The 21,818-nt window shown below is 38.3% G+C and overlaps 1 protein-coding gene and 1 long non-coding RNA gene across 14 annotated transcripts; one reads left to right on the plus strand and one right to left on the minus strand.

Annotated features, from left to right (window-relative positions):
* Window positions 1-3,813: 3,813 nt before the first annotated feature.
* Window positions 3,814-21,816, plus strand: LOC148724705 (high affinity cGMP-specific 3',5'-cyclic phosphodiesterase 9A-like). Of its 13 annotated transcripts, none has more exons than XM_088729766.1 (19): window positions 3,817-4,076; window positions 4,844-4,905; window positions 7,252-7,337; window positions 7,953-8,393; window positions 8,819-8,858; window positions 12,672-12,774; window positions 13,109-13,155; window positions 13,257-13,352; window positions 14,479-14,538; window positions 15,030-15,111; window positions 15,341-15,436; window positions 16,321-16,443; window positions 16,914-17,006; window positions 17,413-17,480; window positions 17,866-17,971; window positions 18,567-18,671; window positions 19,710-19,766; window positions 19,954-20,043; window positions 20,139-21,816. In XM_088729766.1, the coding sequence occupies exons 7-19, from the start codon at window positions 13,148-13,150 to the stop codon at window positions 20,400-20,402; spliced, it is 1,248 nt and encodes a 415-aa protein (XP_088585892.1). In that variant the 5' UTR covers window positions 3,817-4,076; window positions 4,844-4,905; window positions 7,252-7,337; window positions 7,953-8,393; window positions 8,819-8,858; window positions 12,672-12,774; window positions 13,109-13,147; the 3' UTR covers window positions 20,403-21,816. The 13 variants fall into 13 exon arrangements, with proteins under 13 accessions (XP_088585888.1, XP_088585886.1, XP_088585887.1 ...); XM_088729767.1 differs by having other exon boundaries at window positions 8,264-8,393; XM_088729769.1 differs by having other exon boundaries at window positions 8,282-8,393.
* LOC111343199 (uncharacterized) lies at window positions 10,013-12,665 on the minus strand. Its single transcript, XR_015990466.1, has 2 exons — window positions 11,830-12,665; window positions 10,013-11,191 (listed from the first exon to the last, which is right to left on the minus strand). It is a non-coding gene; the product is annotated as an uncharacterized LOC111343199 (long non-coding RNA).
* Window positions 21,817-21,818: the final 2 nt, after the last annotated feature.

The raw sequence follows: 21,818 nt of genomic DNA on the forward strand, positions 1-21,818 counted from the left end.
GATTATAAGATTGCGACAAAGGCCTTGTGCCACCGTATGAGAAGGTTTTACTAAATATCCTAAATGAAGATCAAACTTGCGGCGTTCCTGGACGCAGTATTTTCGAAAACCTGTTTCTCTTGCGCGATACGATCGACTTCGCGGGGCACAAAAAGCTCTCAGCAGCTGTTATCAGCCTCGACCAGGAGAAGGCTTTCGATCGCGTAAATCACAAATTCTTGTAACGCGTTCTTGAGCGCTTTAACTTCGGGCCCGACTTTCGCTGTTGGGTTTAGGCGATTTACACGGACATTACCTCACGGGTGATTAACAACGGCTGGCTTTGCTCGTCCTTCCCCCTCCAGCGGGGGGCTAGACAAGGTTGCCCGCTATCCCCACTGTTATACTGCCTCATCGTGGAAACCCTGGGGCAGGCAATCCGCCGCGATCCCGATTCCATCTCGCCGCGATCCCGATCCCATCTCTATTCCAGGCTCCACTACTAAAACCTACAAAGTGTCTCAGTACGCTGATGACACAACACTAATACTGGCTAACGAATTTTCTATAACCCGCGCTTTTAACCTAATTAACACCTTCGAGCGAGGCTCCGGCTCACGCCTTAATCCCAAGAAGACCGAGGGCTTATGGATGGGCTCCCAGGCCGAAAGAACCACAGGCCCCGTTAATATCACATGGGTAGCCGATAAGCTTAAAATTCTCGGGATCTACTTGGGTAACGCTAACACAGAACAGGCTAACTGGGAGACTCGGGTTAAAAAACTCGAAAACCGTCTTAACCTCTGGCGCACTAGGACCCTGTCCCTAAAAGGAAAATCTATCCTCATTAACACGCTTGGAGCTTCGGGACTTTGTTACACTGCGACAGTGGTGAAAATGCCTAACTGGGTTCACACCCGCATTACCAAGGCCATTTGGGAGTTCCTTTGGAAAGGCAAAACAGAACTTGTTAAACGCGAGGTCTGTCGATTACCATGGCAAGGTTTGGAGGTTGGCAAGAAGGAGGTTTGTCCGTCGTACATCCCCTGGTAAAGTCGCGAGCCCTTAAACTCCGGTGGATTCCCCCGGTGGGTGACGCGACTTACGCGGCCAAATGGGTGTTTTTTGCGCGATATTGGGTCGGCTTTCCGCTGAGCCGCAGAATTAAAAGTTGGGCGTTTCTCCGCTCCAATTACGTTCCCAAGTATCTAGGGGATGACCAACCCCCATTTACCGCGCTGCCTTGACAACAGTCGACCGGGTGGGGGTGAATTTCGATCCCCTCCCCGAACTCACGGTGAGAACGTTTTACTCAAGGCTAACACCCCCTCCTCCCCAGCGGCTCCCTTGCGTCGAACAGTGGGAGCGACGCGGTTGGGCTGTAAACTCACTTGGCAAAATATCTGGCAGGACATCTTCGGTGCTGGTCTGAGTACCAATTGGGAAAGCGAAATAGCGTGGCGGATCGCTCACGGTGTGGTTAAAACAAGGGCCTATCTCAAGTCATGGCGCCAGTTCGCCGTGATCGATCAATGCGCGGGCTGTGACGAGCGGGAAACGATCTCTCATGCTTTCTACTCGTGTCGCCTCGTGTCTCCTGTGTGGAGCTGGATGTCAAATCTGATAAATCAGTTTTATGATCAACTTCTTTTACTTTCCGAATCTATCATTTATTACGCCAAGGGCTGCCCCAAGGCTCCTCTTGGGTGCATTCAAATGCCATCATCTCCTTTTTAATAAAACTCACCCTAAATGAGCTGTGGGCCGCCCGGAGCCTCGACACTTTCGAATCTAAACGGCCATCCGCTCAAACCATTATCTCTAAAATTAAGACCCGCATTCGCCAACGCATAACAACCGCCTTTCACATTGCACCTCGCGCCATCTTAACCACATTCTGGGCTTACCGGAATGTCCTGTGTTCCTTTGCGAATCAGCAACTTGTAATAAAGATTTAAACCCCCCCTCCAACAAGCCCCTTCGTCGGATCTCCTTAATTGGTGCACTGTGCAGAGGCTCTCCCCCCCCACCTGTAAATAGTGTAAAGGATATGAAACCTTTTCCGAACAACTAGCACTCACGCCATTAATGTCATCCAACTCGTCCACAAGCTACGAACAATGAATCTCCAGTAATGCATTAGTTCCCCAATGCGCCGCACTGCACAGCGGTATTCACCTTCAAATGTTCTGTTATTTACGATCAAATGTAATTTCCCCTGATTTGTTGTGATCCCAATCACCGTATCTAAATTATCCAATTATTATAATCAATCGTTGTAAGGGTTAAATTGCTAATGTTATATTAGAGTTTTGGTTATAGTTAGGGTTAGGGTTATACTGGGGTTGGGGTTAGTGTTAGTTAGGGGTAGTGTTGGATTAGGTTTTAGGGTTAGGGTGAGTGCTAAATTAGTGTTGGGTTAGGGTTAGGGTTTGGGTGAGGTAAAGGTTTGTAATAGGTGAGGGTTTGCTTAGGGTTTGTGGAATGGGGTCTCTGTTTTTGACTGTAGGAAGGGAAAAGGGGTTATTGATAGCATAGGAAAAAAGGAATATTGATAAAAATAAAGTATTCCCCTTTTACAATTATTTTTATGGACAGGTGACTGCAGGAATGGGAAGGATATAGGTAGAAGAGGAGCAGTGTTGATTTCTATTACCATCTTTATAAGTGGTTGTAGGGGATGTGATGAAGAACTGTGTTAGGCATTTCAAATTATAGATGACATATAAAAAGAACGTGAGCTAGTTAACACTTTTCCTGCGAGTTTATGGTGAGGGGTTATGTTAAAATGTTTTGGGGTGGTGTGGGCTAAGGGTCCAGGTTTATATTTGCTTTTAGGGTTGAATAAAAACAATAAAGGTAAATTATATGGAATTTTGTCTAATTAGAAGGATCTGTAAAGAGCTAATAAAATACATATATCAACAGAAGACTTTTATATGTTATATTATAAGGAGTTGGATCGAGGAGTGGTGAAAGAAGATGTGAAGTGTCTATGAAAGTTGTTCAAAGATGGAGAGAAATGGAAATAAACTGGCCGGGTGAGGAGAGAAGGATGCATCGGCACCAAGGCTCCTTATGGTTGTGAGTCGTCAGAGGCAAACCACAACCGAGCGAGGATGTTTCTAACCTGGTACCAGGTCAATGCCCGACATCCTCGTGCCGAGTCCTTGTTAAAGAAAACGAGAAAAACTACACAATTATAGTGGTAAATTAGAGAGTCATTGGAACCTATTCCGAAGGAAAAAAAATAATTAAAAAAAGGAAAAAAATTTATAATATAGAGGGAAGTAAATATGTATATTAAATAAAGAAAATTTCAGATATAATAGAAGAGAAAACTTATGTAAACAATTGAAAAAACAATATTTTTCCGAGATAGTACGGAGGAGAATGCAATGCTCATGTAGAGAAACAAAGAATGCGGTGCTAATACAGAAGAGAATACTTATGTAAATTAAAAGAAAGATAATTAAATGAATAAAAACAAAAAACAAAAACATAAATAATAATAATTTCAAGTGTGCGTACACCGAACGGAAGTGTCACGAAACGGGAGCCAGAACCAAAAGGGAAGGTGTGTGCCATTATTTATATGAAGAAAGCAAAGATAGATACCTTAAGAAATATGAGAGGGAGCTACCTTGTCCTTAATATCCAATGAAAAAAAAAATATATATATTTCTGACGAAAAAAGATTTTCGCTACTGGCTCCGTGTCGTGAAATAGCGGAGTTGAAAGATCTTAATCTGGGACGGTCACGTCAGAATGGCGTGATCGTATTGCGTGAGTCTTATGACGTACAAGTAACGCGCGATTGCTCTTGGGAAATTGATGAAGAGTGTTAAATCGATCTTCGTCGTAAAAGGGATTTTGGCCCGCGAGATGTCTAGAAGATGAATTATTTCCAGAGATAAAGGAGATGAATACGTGTTTCAGCAGAAGGAATTGAATGGAGACGTTGATGTAAGGTTATCGGACGTTGTTGGAAGAGGGCGAGGACCCATTGTTGAGATCTTTCGTTCTAACCTGGCTGTGGAAAGTGATTAACTGTTGGGATGCATCGATCCACCTTCGCTGTGAATGGTTGTCGAACGGTGAGTTAAATAAATTAAAGATCGGAAAGAGAACAATTATTGTATTGACTTATTAAAGTAGAGAATAGCTAGAGTAGATGTATCCAATCTATTAATGTAGACAATAGCTAGAGTAGATGTGAAACAATAAATAAAGCATAGAGCATACCAATAGTTAAGTGGATTAAATTGTTCTGCATACTTTTGCAATATAAAACAGATGTTATTAACAAAAAGACAGTTTTTGGTGGAGATAGCGCGGAGAAAGCCCCGTAAAAAGGGAAGGCTATAAGTATAGAAATATAGTACGATTATAACAAATTCGAGTTTTGACAAGAATTATTATACATGAAAATAAGTATGATGAGCAAGGCCAAAATACAATTATGAGTTAAAATGCAATAATGAGCTAAGATAAATTACAAAATTCTTTGAGATTATCGCTGAAAAATGTCGAAAGATTATAATGAGGTAAGAGTATAGTAGATTCTTTAATAAATTACCTAAGAATTATACATAGTGGCTTTAATAGTCAACTACAATCTCGAAATGGAACTAAAGTGTTAAGAAAAGAACATCAGGGATGTCTTCTCTATATTTATGAGAATTTTGTTGCGATTCGTTTGAAAATAGCTCAAGGCACATAAATGTATAAGAATGTAATGATCATGTTGGAATCCATAAACTGTAAAAAATGAAATACAGAAAAAAAAAATAGATGAACTCTATATATATATATGTATATTTTTTTAATGGCATTAAAATCTATTATTATTTGGTAATTTTAGAGTGTAATAGCTCATTGGTGAGTAGCATGGTGTGCAGTTTGGTGGTGTTGCTGTATGCTTTGGTGAGTTTGGGGATATGCATGTTGAGGTATTTGTGTAGCATGTGGCGTACTATTTTGTCTGTTCATGCATGTTTTGTTGTATTTGCTGCGGTAGTAGATTGTAGATTTCTTAGTGGATTGGTTTGTTTTGGTGAGTCGTCATCTTTTGTCACAGTGGTAACTAAAGGTAGCCAGGGGTAAGAGTTTTTAGTGATTAGTTTGTTGGGGTAGTCAAGAGCGGTCAGTCATAGAGAAAAGAGTTTCTGTATAAAGTTGTAATTGCATGTCTTTGGTTTTTGATAGTCTGCTGTATCGTACAGTTTCAGTCTTGATGATGCCTGTGAAAATGTGTTGTGGGTGATTTGATGAGAAATGGGGGTACATGTATTTGTTATGGGGTTTTTGGTAAATTTGGTGGTGAATTTTGTGATATAGTATGGTGTGGTAATTGAGGGAAATTGTGAGGTCTAGGTAGTGAATGGAATGACAATTGGTGGTGAAAGTGATCGGGATTTGTGAAGGATATGTAGTGGATAAATGGTTAATAATATCTGTAATGTTGTTTTTGTCTGTCAACAAAAATCCGTCGTCGATGTATCTACAAAAAAGGAAAAGTCCAGTGGTGTCACGTTCCGAAAAGAAAGTTAATTCCCTGAGCAGCAAGACCAGGTCAGTGATTTGCCGGCTGTGGTAGCTGCCCATAGCAACCCCTTTGATTTGTTGGTAAACGTCCTGTCCTGAAAAGAAAAAGTTACGGTTGTTAATAAAATTGTTTAAATTAAGTAAAAAGTCTCTGTTAAAGGTTGGTAGGTTTAATAGTTTGCAACTGGTGGTGATGGCACGGATGGTGTCTGATTGTGAGATGTTGGTGTAGAGCGATGTGAAGTCAAAAGTCGTTAAAGTAAAATTGTCAATATCGTTAACATAAAAGTTGTGAAATGAGTCCAAAAGGTCTGTTGAGTTGTAAATTAAAGGAAAAGGAATGTTTTATTCTTCAAAAATGTCTTTCAGTAGTAAAATAATTTTTTGTCAAGCTCTGTACCAAGTAAACGTGAGGGGTTAGAAGTCATCCAGCTGTGTGCAGTTATAATGGGTCGTCCTGTTAGATTGTGAAGGTTTGAGGGTGAGGCAGTATCAGTCAGTTTATGTACTTTAGGTAGGAGTTTCATGTAAGGTAGTTGAAGTTTGTCTTGTGTAATAGTGTTAAGTAGTTTCTTGTTGGTTGAGGTTGAAAGTAGTTTGTTAAAACGTATTTGTAGTTTGCTAAGTAATTTGTTGGAGTTTGTTATAGTCTTGGTAAGGTCAAAATTGTCAATACGTTTGTATGTGGTGGAGTCTGTAAGTTGTCTGGTGTAAGTGTGTGGTTGACTGTAGGTATTGCTTGGAGTAAGAAATGGTGTTGTGGACATAATCGATGATGTGGACATTAAAATATGGTCTAGTCTGTTCTTCTTGGAGAAGCTTGACTGGGTTTTTGTTTGTGTAAGGGTGGTATCTGCGGAAGAGGTTTGTAGTTTCCTTTCTGGTTGATTGGTTTGTAGCTTTAAGTGGATTGGTTCCTTTGTAGATTAGGTTGTTAAGAGCGGAGTTGACTTCTGTAGAGATTGTTTTCTTTATGTTAGGTATGGTGGTAGAATCTGTGGTTGGTATAAAATTGGTTCCTTTGTTCAAAAGTTCTGTGAGGTCAGAGGAAAGGTTGATGTTTGTGAAATTGTGAATTTTGTTGATTGAAGAAAGTTTTTCTTTTTCTGCTGATAGTTGTGATTTGCGTGAGGTTATGCATTCATTTTCTAGTAAGAGAGCTGTGTCTTGTGGCCAAAGTTGGACTCTAGTTTGGAGGTGATCGATGAATTTGTGTAGATTTGTGGTGATGGAGTGGATGTGTCTGCAAAGGATGTAGCCATGGTTTTGTTTGATTCTCTTCAGGTGTTGGATTCATTTTTGTTGTTTTGATTTTTCTTCATCTTTAAGTTGTTTGATTCTATTGAAGAGTGCTGTATTTTTGCCTTCAAGGTATTGGATGCTTTGCATGATAGTGGTAGTGTTTAGTTGAATGCTGCTTTTAGTAGAGTAAGTAAGGTTTCCGTTGTGGGTTTCAAAACCTGAAGTAGTAAGACTGGATCGAAGATTGTAGATGGTGGCTTTGTTTCTTTCTATTATAGTTGATAGGTGGTGGACTTTGAAAAGAGACTTTTTTCGTTTTTTTGAGAAGGTGGTAGATTTGATAGTTTCTCATTTCCATTTACGCATACTAGTCGTAAAAGATGGATCAGGTTTAGGTTTTTTATTATCTTTCTTGTGTTTTTGTATTTTAGGATGTTTCTTCTTGTTAATTTTCTTCTTCTGTCTGTTGGTTGTCTGTTTTAGATGTATCCGAGGGATGAGGGGTCAATGGAGTTCCTGAGGTTAAATTCCCTTGAGCAGTTTCCTTTGACACATCATTAGAGAGATTGGTATGTGCACCTTCATCTATTTTCCTCTTTTTGATCTTTCTGGTACTTGATTTCTTTGTCATGATTACTGTAAAACGTTATTAGGGTTTGTGGTAAAAAATATTTAGAATGAATATATTAAGTGGGAAGAGCAGAAAAATAATACTATTACTGGAGAGATATACATATGTGATGGTGAATAAAACAAGAGGAATAGGGGGGGGGGGGGGGTTGGGAGAAAGAGGTTAATGACCATAGGATTGAATAGACCAAAATGCTATAGGACAGAATGGATTGAAAAATTTTTTTATATGTATTAAGTAATTAGCCATTAGTATGGAAAGAGGTAACAAAAAAAAACCAAAAACAAAAACAAACAAAAAAAAACTAGCTAAAACCAACGATAAAAACCGATGTTTCGGTGTCATCATGACGCCATTGTCAAGGAGAAATAAAAAATATAAAGTTTGTGGCAAGGTGTAACACTAAATTAGCATAAATATGTTACGAGCTAATTAAAAAAAATAATACTTTTGCGCGAATTGAATCGCTTTGCACGTTCAGAGTGGGTTTTAAGTCTCTGATGAAAAGCATTTCGTTCACCAAGCAATCGAACTTGTTACTACACTTCTTCAGAATGCTAAAACGTTTCAGTAGGTCTTTCGGGACTTCGCTGTGCCGTTCGTGGTAGTGTTTATATATTGAAGATGCCTTTCGTTTATGTCCATCCATGCGTGTGTGTAAGTGTCCGCATGTATAGCCCACATAACCCGCATCACACAGGTCACATTGAAATTGATAAATGACGCGTTGTTGGTTGACAATCTGTGGCTTGATTTCTCGTACTTTAAGATCTTGGCCAACTTTGCGGCTAACAATTACTGGCTGGACAGTTGTCTGCACCTTCATGCTAAGATTTTTGAGCTCTTTCTTAACATAATTTGCAGATTTCTGATCTTTGAAAGGTATGACCACACGAACAATGGATATTGGTTCTTTGGGCATCTGTGTGGGCTGCGTACCAACAATTCTTGATTGTAAGAAGGTGTTAATGGTAGAATTTACCAGGCGTTCCAGGTATTTAAGCCGTACGAAAACTTTCTTTAGGCGATCACTCATCAGAGAAATGGGCCCAGGAGGAAGATAATTGGTGTGTGCGATCTAGTATAGTTTTCAGCAAGCTCCATTTGTAGCGATTGTCTACATGGCTTTGGTAGTGTAATAGTAGGCCCGTGTTTGTTGGCTAGTGGAAGTTGAAAACCAGTGGCCAAAACTGAATTTCTACTAGTCTGTGGCTAGTGGGCTACCATTAGTGTCGAGCCCTGCACTTGGGGTAACTAGGCTCTGTTGAGGCACAGCCCTGTTTTATATTGTTCCTTCTCCTTGGTGTATGTAAACTGGATTGCACCCTATGTGAAATCTTTTCAATCACAATTTGAACACTGTACTTGTAAATTTTGTACTCGGTGAGCACTTCAATGCATGATTTGTGTTTCTCCCAGATTCAGAGTCAGGATGTTCACTAGAAGTCGTAGAAGCAAGGTAACTTAATTAAACCTAATTAGCCCCTCAACTCCCAAGATCTCATTTTATTTTATTTTAATAATTCTCCTCACTGTCTGCCATAGAATTCTTATGATGTTAGTTTGGAGAATTAATTAGTGGATCAACTCATACTCCCCTAATTAATATTTTCTTCATTCTCATCACTTGTCTGTTTGATATTGTGTTGATATTGTAAGGAGAAATTCTGTCTTGGTCACTCAACATGTTTAAAGGGTTATATGTATAAAGCTGTGTAAGGAGAGTGATTTCCAATAACTTTTTTAAAAGTGCTTCTGCCTAATGAAAACAAATTGGAAAAAAGTATCAAATTATGGGAAATCTCGTCATAGTCATGTCTTATGGCGCGTATTTACGGACAAAAATAAATATCGACATTCGTTGTTCGAAGCTTCATTATTGGTCCAGTGTAGGACCCAGATCGACATTCTGCATTCATACGGAAACGTTTAACATTCAAGCGAACATTCAATATTCAAGACAACTCTTTGTTCACGCTAACATCCATTACTCGAACCGAACTTCTACATGTGCTCCAGACGACGATTATTATCAATTCGACTTCCATGTCGACATTCATCATTCTTAAAAGACTGGGACCCAACGGTCCCTGTTGTTTGGGTGAGGGAGTGGTGACGAAGCTGTTGATTTTCTTAAAGATGGAGGCTGATGCCAGGGAGGTGTTTACGGCACGAAAAGTTGGTTTTCGTAGGATGTGACAAGTGAAGTACAAGTCCTGAGTAGTCTACAATAGTAGAATTCTACTATAATTCCTGTTTGATCATTTTGCACATGGTTAAAGTTGCTGAAAAAACTTTGGTTGTGGCTTAATTTCTCGGAAGGTGAAAACCACAAAGTGGTTCATAGTCATTTCCAGACACACGTCCATGGGTGGATAGAAATAAGCGAATCACAATAACTTGCTGTTTCATCCATTTCAGAGCAGTTATTGATTTTCAATATTATAAATTGACTTTTAAGGCGCTGCATTTGTTTGGTTGACAAGTTTGGAATATCAGTAACCATGTTAATTTAAATTTATAGACTTGATAAAACTTTTATACCAGAGGACGTCTGCATGAAAAGTATTAGTTTTTTCCCAAATTTTGTCAAAACAAGAAAATTTATGACTGTTTGGAATTTTGAGAAATTGATTTTTATCGTTACATTTTCCCAGAAAAGAATGCGCTACTTAATCTGCCAATACTCCTTGTGATACTAATGTTCATTAACAGCATAGCTTTATTTTAAATGACTGAAATGATAAGAATTTGAAGAAAGTGGATTATTAATCAGTTGGTTCTATTTACAGAAGGAGAGGGTGACATAGAATCTTCCTGCTAGGTACTGCTATACCTGAGCTGAATAATTAAAGAGTAAATGCTGGACAAAATCTCCCTGGGGGAGAATTCCAAAAAAATTCACATTAAAAAAGTTTTGAAAAGTAAAATGTTATTACTGTACGAAGTGGTTCCTTTTCTGTTTGCACTCTGCTGCAAAACAGAAATCTAACATTGTCTTCACTAAGTATCATGAAATTCATGTTAGCCAAATGATGTTGAATAAGCAAATCTGATTTTTTCTGGCGAGCTGAAAAAAGTGTTAAATGTATTTTTGATTACTTTAAAAACAATTGTTAGTAAATTCCCTCAGGAATACAAATAAATTGGTTGCGCTGTATACTGTACAACATTGACAGAATTTTAGTTGCCTGGATGAAATTCTTACATGTACTTGCCTAATGAACAAATCAAGAACAAATCAAGCCCTGAACGACACCTCGTCAAATACTTCTTGTGCCACTACAAGATCAGAATATACAACACTATTCATCCCCATCATCCAGAGCTGCAATGGTGTTGATTTCCAGCTGATGTAACTCCATGCCTGTTCCATGCAGCCACAAAGCCAGCCAAATCTCTGTTTGTATGAGGGATGAACACATAATGTAAACAAAACATGTGCACACCATTGTCTAGATCTAAAAAATGTGATAGAAAAGATTGTAATATAAGAATGTAATTTGATAGTAGACATCCCTCCAAAGTCTCTCAATCCGTTGGTTATGTACACTTTTCCTGGTAATCATGCTACCCCTTCCTGGGCCTCTTTGTGGATTGGAAAGCATAAAGAGTGATACTTCAGTGTTTTCTCCACCCTTGTCACTTCTAACTCTTGATGGTAAGCCATATTCTGGAACTGCCTCTTTGAATAACTCCAAAACAGTACTTGCTTGGTTGTTTCCAGAGCACCTCAAATGGACAGGAATTCTTGAAAAACCATCAACTCCACCAGGAATTACCAACTTCCATCTGTTATTTAAGACAGTTAAGAGCATCATTGATATTCCCTAAAGTTTATTTATTTATTTATTTATTTAATCACTTTCACCAGAGTGTGGTGAGGGTCGCACAACAGAGCGAGGCTCCAAATTAAGTGCGCCCTATATCCCACCCATCCCACCCCAGGGGAGGACATCCATCACACAGTAATCTCGTGTGTGGGAAATTAACGTCTCCTACCCCAACCCTGCAGGAGACGGGACCTCCATTTATTCGTCCCTATCCGAGAAGACTAGAATATCTAACCATTTCTTGATGTTATAGAAAGGTAGCAAATTCTTCTCAATTATTTTAAGACCCTGAGTGTTGGTCCGGCCGGGGCTCGAACCCTCGACCTCCCGCACAACAGTCCAGCGCTCTATCCATTGAGCTAACCGGGAGGCGGTTCCTAAATTAACAGTTAGACTGCATGAAAACAAAACAAAACAATCATACTCAGTGTGCCAATCTGGTCCATCCTGGAAAGGACACAGGTATGATAAAAACTTGCAGAGGTCAAAACTAATGCAAGATACTATTTGTAGAGGAAACACATGACTCACATAAAATCATTTCTGGTGTGAAAGGAGATGAAGTTATCAAATTACACATTGATTTACACTTAATACCTTTAATCCATAACAAGCCAGCTTCAAGGATAAAAAGTTACAGCGATTGAAGTTGTTCAAGCAAGCAGTAGGAAGTTCTGCAACTGAGACAGAATGCGGAATCTTACAGGGCAAAACCAAATTTGGATCACACCAATTTTACTAAGAGAGATTATTACATGGGCAACAATACCCAACGAGCACAGACGGACAGCGTGGTGATACAATGTATTTGCACGAGTCTGTAAGGTATCACCTCTGTAATAATCTATGCTGTCATGATTATCGAAAAGATTCAGGAGGGATTCCACTCGTCCCGTAAACACCTCTCTTGCATCAGCCTCAATCTTTGAAAAATGAACAGCTTGGTAGCCACTCCCTCCCCCAAGTAAAAGGGACCGTTGGGTCCCAGTCTTTTATGAATGATGAATGTTGACATGAAAGTTGAATTGATAATAATCATCCTTTGGCACGCATGTAGAAGTTCAGTTCGAGTAATGAATGTTAGCGTGAATGACGAATTGTCTTGAATATTGAATGTTCGCTTGAATGTTAAACGTTTCCGTATGAATGTTGAATGTCGATCTGGGTCCTATATTGAACCAATAATGAAGCTTTGAACAACGAATGTCGATGTACATTTTTGTCCGTAAATACGCGCCATAATGTCTAGACATTGTGCTTTCAAGAAAATTTGTGTTCCATATTTATTTTTTAATTTTTTTATTTATGTGTATGTTGTTAATTATCTAAATGTACATGGAAATCTCAAATGGTACTGCTTCCAATCTCCCTGACAATAGATGGTGCATTTTATATTGTGTTACTTATTTCATTTGCTTTTTTCCATTTCACTGCATCAGACTTCAGGCATTGGAAAAAAGTTTCGTCTTAGAAAATGGAGAAACATCTTCAGTTGTTCAAGATATAAAACTGAAAGTTGATTCTTTTAGAGAAAAGCTTGAGGTTTGTATCAAATTTTTTGGATGAATGAGTGAATGTCGACAACAACAGAAAATAACACAAAGATTTATTTACCTCTTTTTAGCTCTTTAACCCCCAAGAGCTGATTGTGGATTCTCCCCTCTAGATATTACACATTTCCTTGTAAATTAGTGACAAGAATTTGGTGTGAGATCAAAGTACTTAGCGACTTCTTCCTGATGAGTTTGAGTATTCTCATTACCTGTTTGCTGGATAATGTATGGATATTATCTGGGAATTTAATTAATGGTTATAAAGTTATCTTTACTTCCAAATTTAGTTTTAAAAAAAAGATATTTTTTTTCTCACCATGTAGAGTGTTGAACACCTTAGCTGGTTAGGCCTGTTTAAAGAAATGTCAAGGTAAAAACAATTATAAACTCTGCCTTTACTAAATGCTTCAATTTCTGGCGAGAAGAGAGAATGAGCTGATAATACTAATGATTGATTTTTCTCATTCTCAGTGGCACTTCCAAGAGACCATCATCTGAGAAACACAGTTTACGAAGAAGGACTTCCACTGAACTGAATTCTGTGCTTGAGAAATTTAAAAAAATGTCGTAAGTGGAAATCCAGTGTTGCATGATAACCTGAATTAATTCTGTATTATTTTGATTGGTTCTTACTTATATATTGCAGGGTTCTTGTGCTCCTTGAAAATCCTTGAAAGTCCTTGAATTTAATTTTTTATTTTCAAGGACTTGAAAACCCTTGAATTTAGACTCAGTCCTTGAAAATTTCTGAAAATTCCTTGAAAATAAGGGCAGATGAATCAAAGTCGAAGTTTTCTTTTCTTTACGGCATTGAAAGTGTAAATTTCTAGCACAAATCGTGAAAACAAGTCTTCCTTTCAAATCCTGCATTGCATTATGATGTTTGACATGTGATTTATATATATTTTGTACCTGATTGGTGCATTAAAAATAACCTTGGGTACCTAGCATGCGATCACTCTAATGTGCAGACTTGAAGTCAGGCTTGTTGGACTTTTATCTGTTACTTTTAACAATAAAATTAATAGCAATATTTTTTATTGCTATTAGCTCTTATTTGATGCAAAAGGTCCTCGAATTTGAGAGCCAAGGTCCCTGAAAATGGTCTAAAAGTCCTTGAAAGTCCTTGAATAGGCCATTTTACAGTTGTGTACTTAGTTGCCAAGCCTTTGATTCAGAGTGAGGCTGAAGGTGACCTTGTTGTGATAGAGACCTGTATCTAGTTAGCATGATAACAAAGTGATTTACATTTGAAAGGCAGCAAGGTTTATATCATAACAAGGTCAACCCTAGCCTCACTCCTGTTCAAAGGCTTGGCAACCAAGCACACAACTGTAAAATGGACTATTGGGTTCCTGAAAAAGTGCAAGAACCCTGCCATTGGAGGACAGATGCATAAATGATGTTACCATAAACAGAATATTGCTTTTTATACAAAACATGTAGATTCCATGTTGCCATGGGTCTACATACAATAATGGTAATAATAATAAATCAGAGATGATGTCAATGGTGCTGCATCTGCAGACATTATGACATCTTTTGTGCTCCATTACTGAACAGACACAAGGCAGCTTAGAAGTTATCTATTTGTTAATATTTAATGCCGTGTTAAGATTAAGACCTTCAGTGGATATAAGGGCTCTTTATATGGACATAAATGTGAGTTGGACATTTTCTCCTTTCCTTGTAGGAATGCAGAACTTACTGATGAAACAAGAAACCTCTTGAGGAAACCTTCTTTTGATAATTGGTAGGGAATAAGGAACTCTCGCAGCTGTACATATAATAACCACATTTAGTTCTAATTAAATGTAAATACAGGTTTTTATTTAAAGTATATAACATAATGGTAAATACGTATGATGCACGATCCTCACAGTAGAGAGTGCTATTTATGCAATAGCGAAAATCAGACCTGAAAAAAATCAGGCCTGTACGGGATCCCGTACAGGCCTGATTTTTTTTAGGTCTGATTTTTGCTATTGCATAAATAGTGCTCTCTACTGTGAGGATCATGCATTATATGTATCTGATACAGCAGTTCAAAATATATGAACTTCATATATTCATTGTATAATGGTAAATACACAAGACAAGGCATTACAAGAATGCTAGATATCTACTTGAACAAGTTGGGGCTATAGGACAGCTTTTTTCTACAATTGTGATGACTTTTGCTTAAGTACATATGAAAATCTTGTTTTCATGGGTTCTAGATTTAAGGTTTTTTTTTTTCTACAGGCAATGGGAAGATGCAGAGATGTTATACCTCCTTCAACAGATGTACAAAGACTTAAACTTGATGGAAATATTTAACCTCGAGGTAATTTTACTTACTAGTCAACTTTATTTTAAAAATATCAATCTCAGTACTTGTGTTTGCAAGAGTGTCAAGAACAGTTATGAATGTTAGGTTTGTTTGATGTTCCTTAAATGAAAATCCTCCTGGATCATCAATGAGGTTTCCAAATAGAGAATGAGAGAGTGTTTTTTGGAGCCTTGACTAATTTATTTTTAACTTATGAAATAATGCTTGCTTTTTGTTTTGGCAGACTCCCCTCCTTCAAAACTTCTTGTTTGAGGTTTTCAGGAATTACAATGCGACACCTTTTCATAACTTCCGCCATGCTTTCTGTGTGACACAGATGGTAAGAAAAGATGCAGAAATTAAATTATTTTCAATATCAGTCTCAATACTTGTGTTTGTAAGGGTATCAAGAACAGTTATGAATGTTAAGTTTGTTTGATGTTCCATGAAATCAATGTAAATTCCCCGGAAATTAAATTATTTTCAATATCAATCTCAGCACTTGTGGTTGTAAGAGTGTCAAGAACAGTTATATATGAATGTTAAGTTTGTTTGTTGTTCCATAAATGTAAATCCTCCTGGATCATCGCCATGCTTTCTGTGTGACACAGATGATAAGTAAAGATGCAGAAATTTAAATTATTTTCAATATGATTTTCTCATTTAATGAAGTTGTGATGTGGAGAAACATTGTGTTGCATAGTGAACTTCATGTGTTGTCTGTCGTTTGTGTTTATAATACTAATATATATATATACTAATACTATAATCTTTAATGAGGATGCCAACATCACAAAAGTGGTTTACAGGAGGGTCCTCTTAAGTTAAATACTAATACAAAGATAAAATACAAATAGCAACAAATAACTAAAGCTAAATCTAAGAACTAATTAAAAATACTAATCACAAAGTATGAACCAAAAGTGATACTAGCAGAAGTCAATTAAAATTGAAAATTAAATTTGGACAGGCCACGTTTGAAGGCAGGCAGTAAGTTTACATTTCTTAGTGAGATGTCTAAACCATTCCATATATCTGCACTAAAGTTAACTGACAACCAATGACCCCATCTTCTTGTGGCACTGGATTTTCGAACAAAAATCAGATGTATGGCTTAATATGTTTCAGATGTATGGCTTAATATGTTTCAGATGTATGGCTTAATAATTATGTTTCAGTTGTATGGCTTAATATGTTTCAGTTGTATGGCTTAATATGTTTCAGATGTATGGCTTGATATGGTTGACACAAATCCCAGGCAAGGTTCAAAATGTGGATGTTCTTGTGATGCTGACATCTGCTTTGTGTCATGACCTGGACCACCCAGGCTATAACAATGCATATCAGGTGGGACACAAGCTAAAAATGGCTTCATGCATTATGTGCCTACCTTAGGGCAGGAATTTTGACATAAATTTTATGCAATGCCTCAGGTTTGGGACTTTAACTTTGCAGCTGTCTTGGAAGATCATATGAAGCTGGAAATGAAACAAGTCTGTTATCTTGGAATTCACTTGATTAAAACTAATCTGTCCCCAGGGGTAGAATTGTGACATATAATAGATACTCAATGGTGGGAAATGTTCAAATTCCCCTGAGGTCAACACCCCTTTCCACCTCCCCTATTCCCCATCCTGGGGTAAGCCATTTATAGACAACTACTACTGTCTGGAAAAGTGTGTTTTTGTGAGATTTGTGTGGACTTTTTCTCGATAACAGCTACCTATGACAATTGTGGAAGCCACTCAATATGGATAGAGGTTTGCTCTTTTGCACCGACCACCCGCATATGTAATGAATTTCTTAATTTTGTTCAGGTCAATGCCAGAACAGAGCTGGCCATACGATACAATGATATCTCGCCACTGGAAAACCATCATTGTGCAGTAGCATTTGACATCATATCTCAGGTAGACATGACTGTGGACAGGAGTTATGTTTCTAAGAAAATGTAAAATTCAGATACAGGGCGCCATCACCCAAATAAGCCCACACACCTCTTAACTAGAGTGTCAAAAAAGCGCCCCCTCTTGAATTGACGCGTCCCCCCCTCCCCCCCCCCCCACAACTCCCTCATCTTCTTAATTTGTTGGGATACAAGGAAAATCCGTCGCTATTGCCACTGTATTTATAACTTTTAAGCTTTCACTATAGCTGTATCAGTACAAGAGAATAGTAATGTTTCTGTTCCTTTATTAGACAAGTCACTTCCCATAATTTCTATCGCCATGTGCTTGCTGTTCTTCAGTGAAATGGTGCAATCCGTACTACAAGTCTGGGACAGTTTAAAAGTGGCCATTTTATTTTTCTTTATAGCCCCACTGTCATATCTTCAAGAATGTCAGCCAAGATGTTTTCAGGAAATTCCGCGAAGCAATGATCAAGTAAGCCCTACTGTAGTCAATTGAAAAACGCATCTCCATTTTTTTTTTTTTTCTTTTAATATTTTCCTCCTACTCACGAAAACCAATGCATCTATAGTCCATTTTACAGTTGTGTGCTTGGTTGCCAAGCCTTTATGGGAGTGAGGCTAGGGATGACCTTGTTATGATACAAACCTTGCTGCCTTTCAAATGTAAATCACTTTGTTATCATGCTAACGAGATACAGGCCTCTATCACAACAAGGTCATCTTTAGCCTCACTCTGAATCAAAGGCTTGGCAACTAAGTACACCACTGTAAAATGGCCTATTGACGATTTTGTTTTATTTTCCTAGAAACTTTTATTGCTAAGCTAATGTGTGGCTGTTTTCACAATTTTTGTGTAGGTGTATTTTATCAACGGATATGGCAAGACATAACGAAATACTGAATAAATTCAAGGACATGTTGGCTGATGGTTTTAACTTTGAAAATGAAGCTCACAAGTCAATGGTGAGAGGACATTTTTGAACAAGAACGCGGTATATCGACAGCAGAACAGCTTGAACTAATATTCATACTCTTGTTACGTGGACGTGGGTGTGTAAACGCATTAAATTGTTTACATGCCAAAATGGAAAGGTGGCATTTTAGAGGAATGTTCAAGTTGCCATTCTTTTTCTTTATTTTGCTGCAAATTAATTTATTGGTTCCAATAGATAAATCTGCCATCGAGTGTCGAAAGAATCCGAGACTTTTTTCTTTTTGTTTTACTTCGCTCTGTGATTGGTCCAGAAAACTCCGCGCCACTCTCTTAACCAAGCAGATGCAAAACTAAAACCGATCACGGCTTGTTTACCCGCGTTTTCCTGTGCTTTACGCTCTTTGGTTGTTTTTACTTTAAACACTCATTGGCTCTTCAAGGTATTTTCCTTTCTTCTGATTGGCCGTTGTAATTACTTGTAATTTCATTTGACGACACTTAATCGAAAAGCTCTCTAATTTCTTTATTTTTTTTTTCCTTCTTAAGAATTTTTACCACAGTGATCTGTATTTTGCTTAAACAAAGAATTGGTCTTGACTAGTTTATTTTCCATTCTTATTACAGTTGATGCAGATTATGATCAAGGTATCAGATGTTTCTAATGAGGCCCGACCAATGGAGGTCGCGGAGCCATGGTTGGACTGCCTATTACAAGAGTTTTTTATTCAGGTTGGTTTGCTAGTTTAAAAAAGGAACGAACGCAGTAGTTCTTGTTTTAATGGCAATCGTTTTGGGGACAAAAAATCAGAAGAAAAAAGCGGAAAAACTGAAACCAGTGCTAAAAACTGACGTGCGTAATGGTATAACAGAAGTGAATTAAAGGGAAGCGTGGGAAAAACTTGTAACTTTGCCCAAAAAGTTTTTAACTTCGTGCCTGGTGAAAGTGCGGGAAAGTTTGTAACTTTTTGAAAGAAGGCTGATAGTTTCTAAATAAACTGTTTGGGGCTGCGTCGGTGGGGGTAACGAAATAATTTGAATAGATCAACAAAGTTGAAATGATAAATGGGCCAACGTTACGATTATAAAAGCTGACGTTTCGAGCGTTAGCTCTTCGTCGGAGCGAATAGAGGAATTGTGGGTTGTGTGTGCTTTTAAAGGCAGAAAATGGAGCTACGTTGTAGGTGGGAACATGGCAACGAGAAAAACACGAATAAATTAGTGGAATGAAAAGCGTTCGTTGATACCTGTGGGATTTAGACTGCCGGTCGGTCGGATTTAGACTGGCAGTCTGATTCCCACAGGTATCAACGAACGCTTTTCAATCCACTAATTTATTCGTGTTTTTCTCGTTGCCATGTTCCCACCAATAACGTAGCTCAATTTTGTGCCTTTAAAAGCACACACAACCCACAATTCCTCTATTCGTTCCGAAGGGCTAACGCTCGAAACGTCAGTTTTTATAATCGTAACGGTGGCCCATTTACCATTTCAACTTTGTTGATATATTCAAATTATTTTGTAACTTTGTGTCTGGTGAAAGCGCGGGAAAAATATGTAACTTGGTGCCTGGGGAAAGCCCAGGAAAGTTTGTAACTTTGTGTCTGGTGAAAGCGCGGGAAAAGCTTGTAACTTAGTGCCTGGTGAAAGCGCGGGAAAACATATTGCCAGTTGGCGTGGGAGGAGCACGAATTTTAAAAGGTATCAGGATGCAGAGGGTTAAACTATCTTTAAAGAAAAATCGCTTTTTCCTTTCTCTTTCCTCGTTAGAGTGATGTTGAAAAGCTAGAGGGACTGCCAGTGGCACCATTCATGGACAGAGACAAGGTTATCTGTCATGTCGTAGTTGATATGCCTTGTAATAAATTTGTTCTGTTTATGTTCTTCTATAGTAACTTGCGCCAGATTGGGAACCAGCTTGCAATATCCATTCACTAAGAACAGCGGTTTAATTTTCAGTTGCCTTTAGGGGATTGGTAGATTAACGTTACCGGCTTTGCATGGACTGTTGCAGGTCACCAAACCGTCAGCTCAGATAGGCTTCATTCGATTTGTGCTGATACCATTGTTTGAGGCTCTTGGACAACTCTTCCCAGTTTTAGAGGTAACAGGTTTATTTATGGGCTCTACCCTCACAGCGATTAGTAACCGGTTTCACTTCATTATTCTTATCTAAAAAATGCGTTTGGTCTTTTCCAGGAGCCACTCATTGCGCCAGTTCGAAAGGCTCTAAACTACTACACCCACATGGGCAAGACAATGGAGGAGGAACTCAAGAAACAGGAGAAGAAACACTCCAGGGAAGAAAACCAAGAAAAAATAGAAACGATACAGCAAAAAGTGGACAAAGAAACGGCGGAGGATAAACAGGAGTCGATGGAAACAAAGGAAGAAAAACTCCCGCTGAAAGAAAAACAAAATGACAATAATGTGGAATCCCAAGAAAAACTCAAGCAACATTAGTTACCGCAAAGTATCTTGGGTATAAGAGGCTGTGTTCGTTGTTATCAGCCTCGTAGTTTAGCAATAAGTCAAGGGCGGGTTATGTAAAAGCTTTATTTTGATGGAAATGCGGGCGGGGCCGAAAACTGTCGAATGGTATACTCTGCGCAAATATTAATTAAGACTTTAATGTAGGTTATGAAAGTTTGAAAACTTTTATGGCTTGTCGAAACTGTTTATACAGTAGAGCTTTATTTTGGAGGTAGAAGTTTACACCTAACAGAATCTCTTCGCGTGCGATAGTCGGCCGGATATTGCAAACCATCCAAGATCATCCGATGTCGCTTTCAAATTATCTTCTCTGATTGGTTAATGAAGTGAGGAATACACGTCGTTACAATTCCCGATGGCCGTCACGTGACTTACCTCTACCGCTGAGTCTGCAGGCGCCTTTTTCAGGAAATGACTATGTGTTAATTTGCTTCATATTTATTAAGGAATATTTACAATGGTATTTTCGTACCCAAGCGTTCTTTCTTACATTGAAAGCAATATATTCGTACAGAATTGTTTTCGTATTCAAAGTTCTATACACGTATGCTGATAGGCCCGTTTAAACGAAATCAACATTTGACCAACATTCGTTCAACAAGAGTTGAACGGATGTTGGTCAAATGTTGGACGCAAAAACAAAGTCGCTTGGAGGGCTTTCAAATGGTTTACAAAGGTAAAGTTGAATCGATGTTGATTGAAAGGTTGAACCGATTTGAACTTGGTTCAACACGCTTTCAACAAATTTCAACATTTTTCACGTTTTCAACTATGTTGGACGGCCTGTTCAAACGCACTGAACATTTGATTCAATAAAGTGTTGAATGCGTGTTGAAGCAAATGTTGACACCGTTTAAATGGGCCTGAATAGGTTACATCATGAAATGTCGTTACCCGAGTTATTCAAAGCTATATTAGGTTGTTAAGGATGCGTCTAACCCCCAGAGACAAGTGGTTTTAGCGTTAGAGAAGATTAGAATGTTCTCTAACATGAATAAAACGTTTATGGTGGCGCGAACAGCATCAGTTTGTTTGAAAAGTCAAGATGAACGAGTGTAGGGATTCTTTGGATTTGATTTAAACCCAGGTTTTACTTGCTACTTGGATTTTTCTCTGCGCGGCTATCAATATTAAGGCTGACCAAGATTTTACATTTTCGCTAAATTTGTGTAGGGAAATGGAAGTGGTGTGGGTGCTGCGGGTGGAGGGCACAGTCATGCGCATGCGCAATCCACTTAAACAAGAAAATACTTCGCAAATAATTTGGCAACTTTGCAACTGACAATAGTTTAGAGAGCAAATCACACGATCTGTATTATCACAGTGCCTGTTATATCAAGTATTGGTTTTGGTGCTATTAAACTCTAAAAATAAGCTTACTCAGTT

Source organism: Stylophora pistillata, chromosome 8, assembly GCF_964205215.1.
Source record: "Stylophora pistillata chromosome 8, jaStyPist1.2, whole genome shotgun sequence".
NCBI lineage: Eukaryota > Metazoa > Cnidaria > Anthozoa > Scleractinia > Pocilloporidae > Stylophora > Stylophora pistillata.

What these genes read in the sequence shown, in the direction of transcription:
- LOC148724705 (XM_088729760.1), top strand. An exon ending in CATTCATGGACAGAGACAAG is followed by an intron (nt 19,767 to 19,953) that starts GTTATCTGTCAT and finishes GGACTGTTGCAG; the next exon opens with GTCACCAAACCGTCAGCTCA. An exon ending in AACTCTTCCCAGTTTTAGAG is followed by an intron (nt 20,044 to 20,138) that starts GTAACAGGTTTA and finishes GGTCTTTTCCAG; the next exon opens with GAGCCACTCATTGCGCCAGT.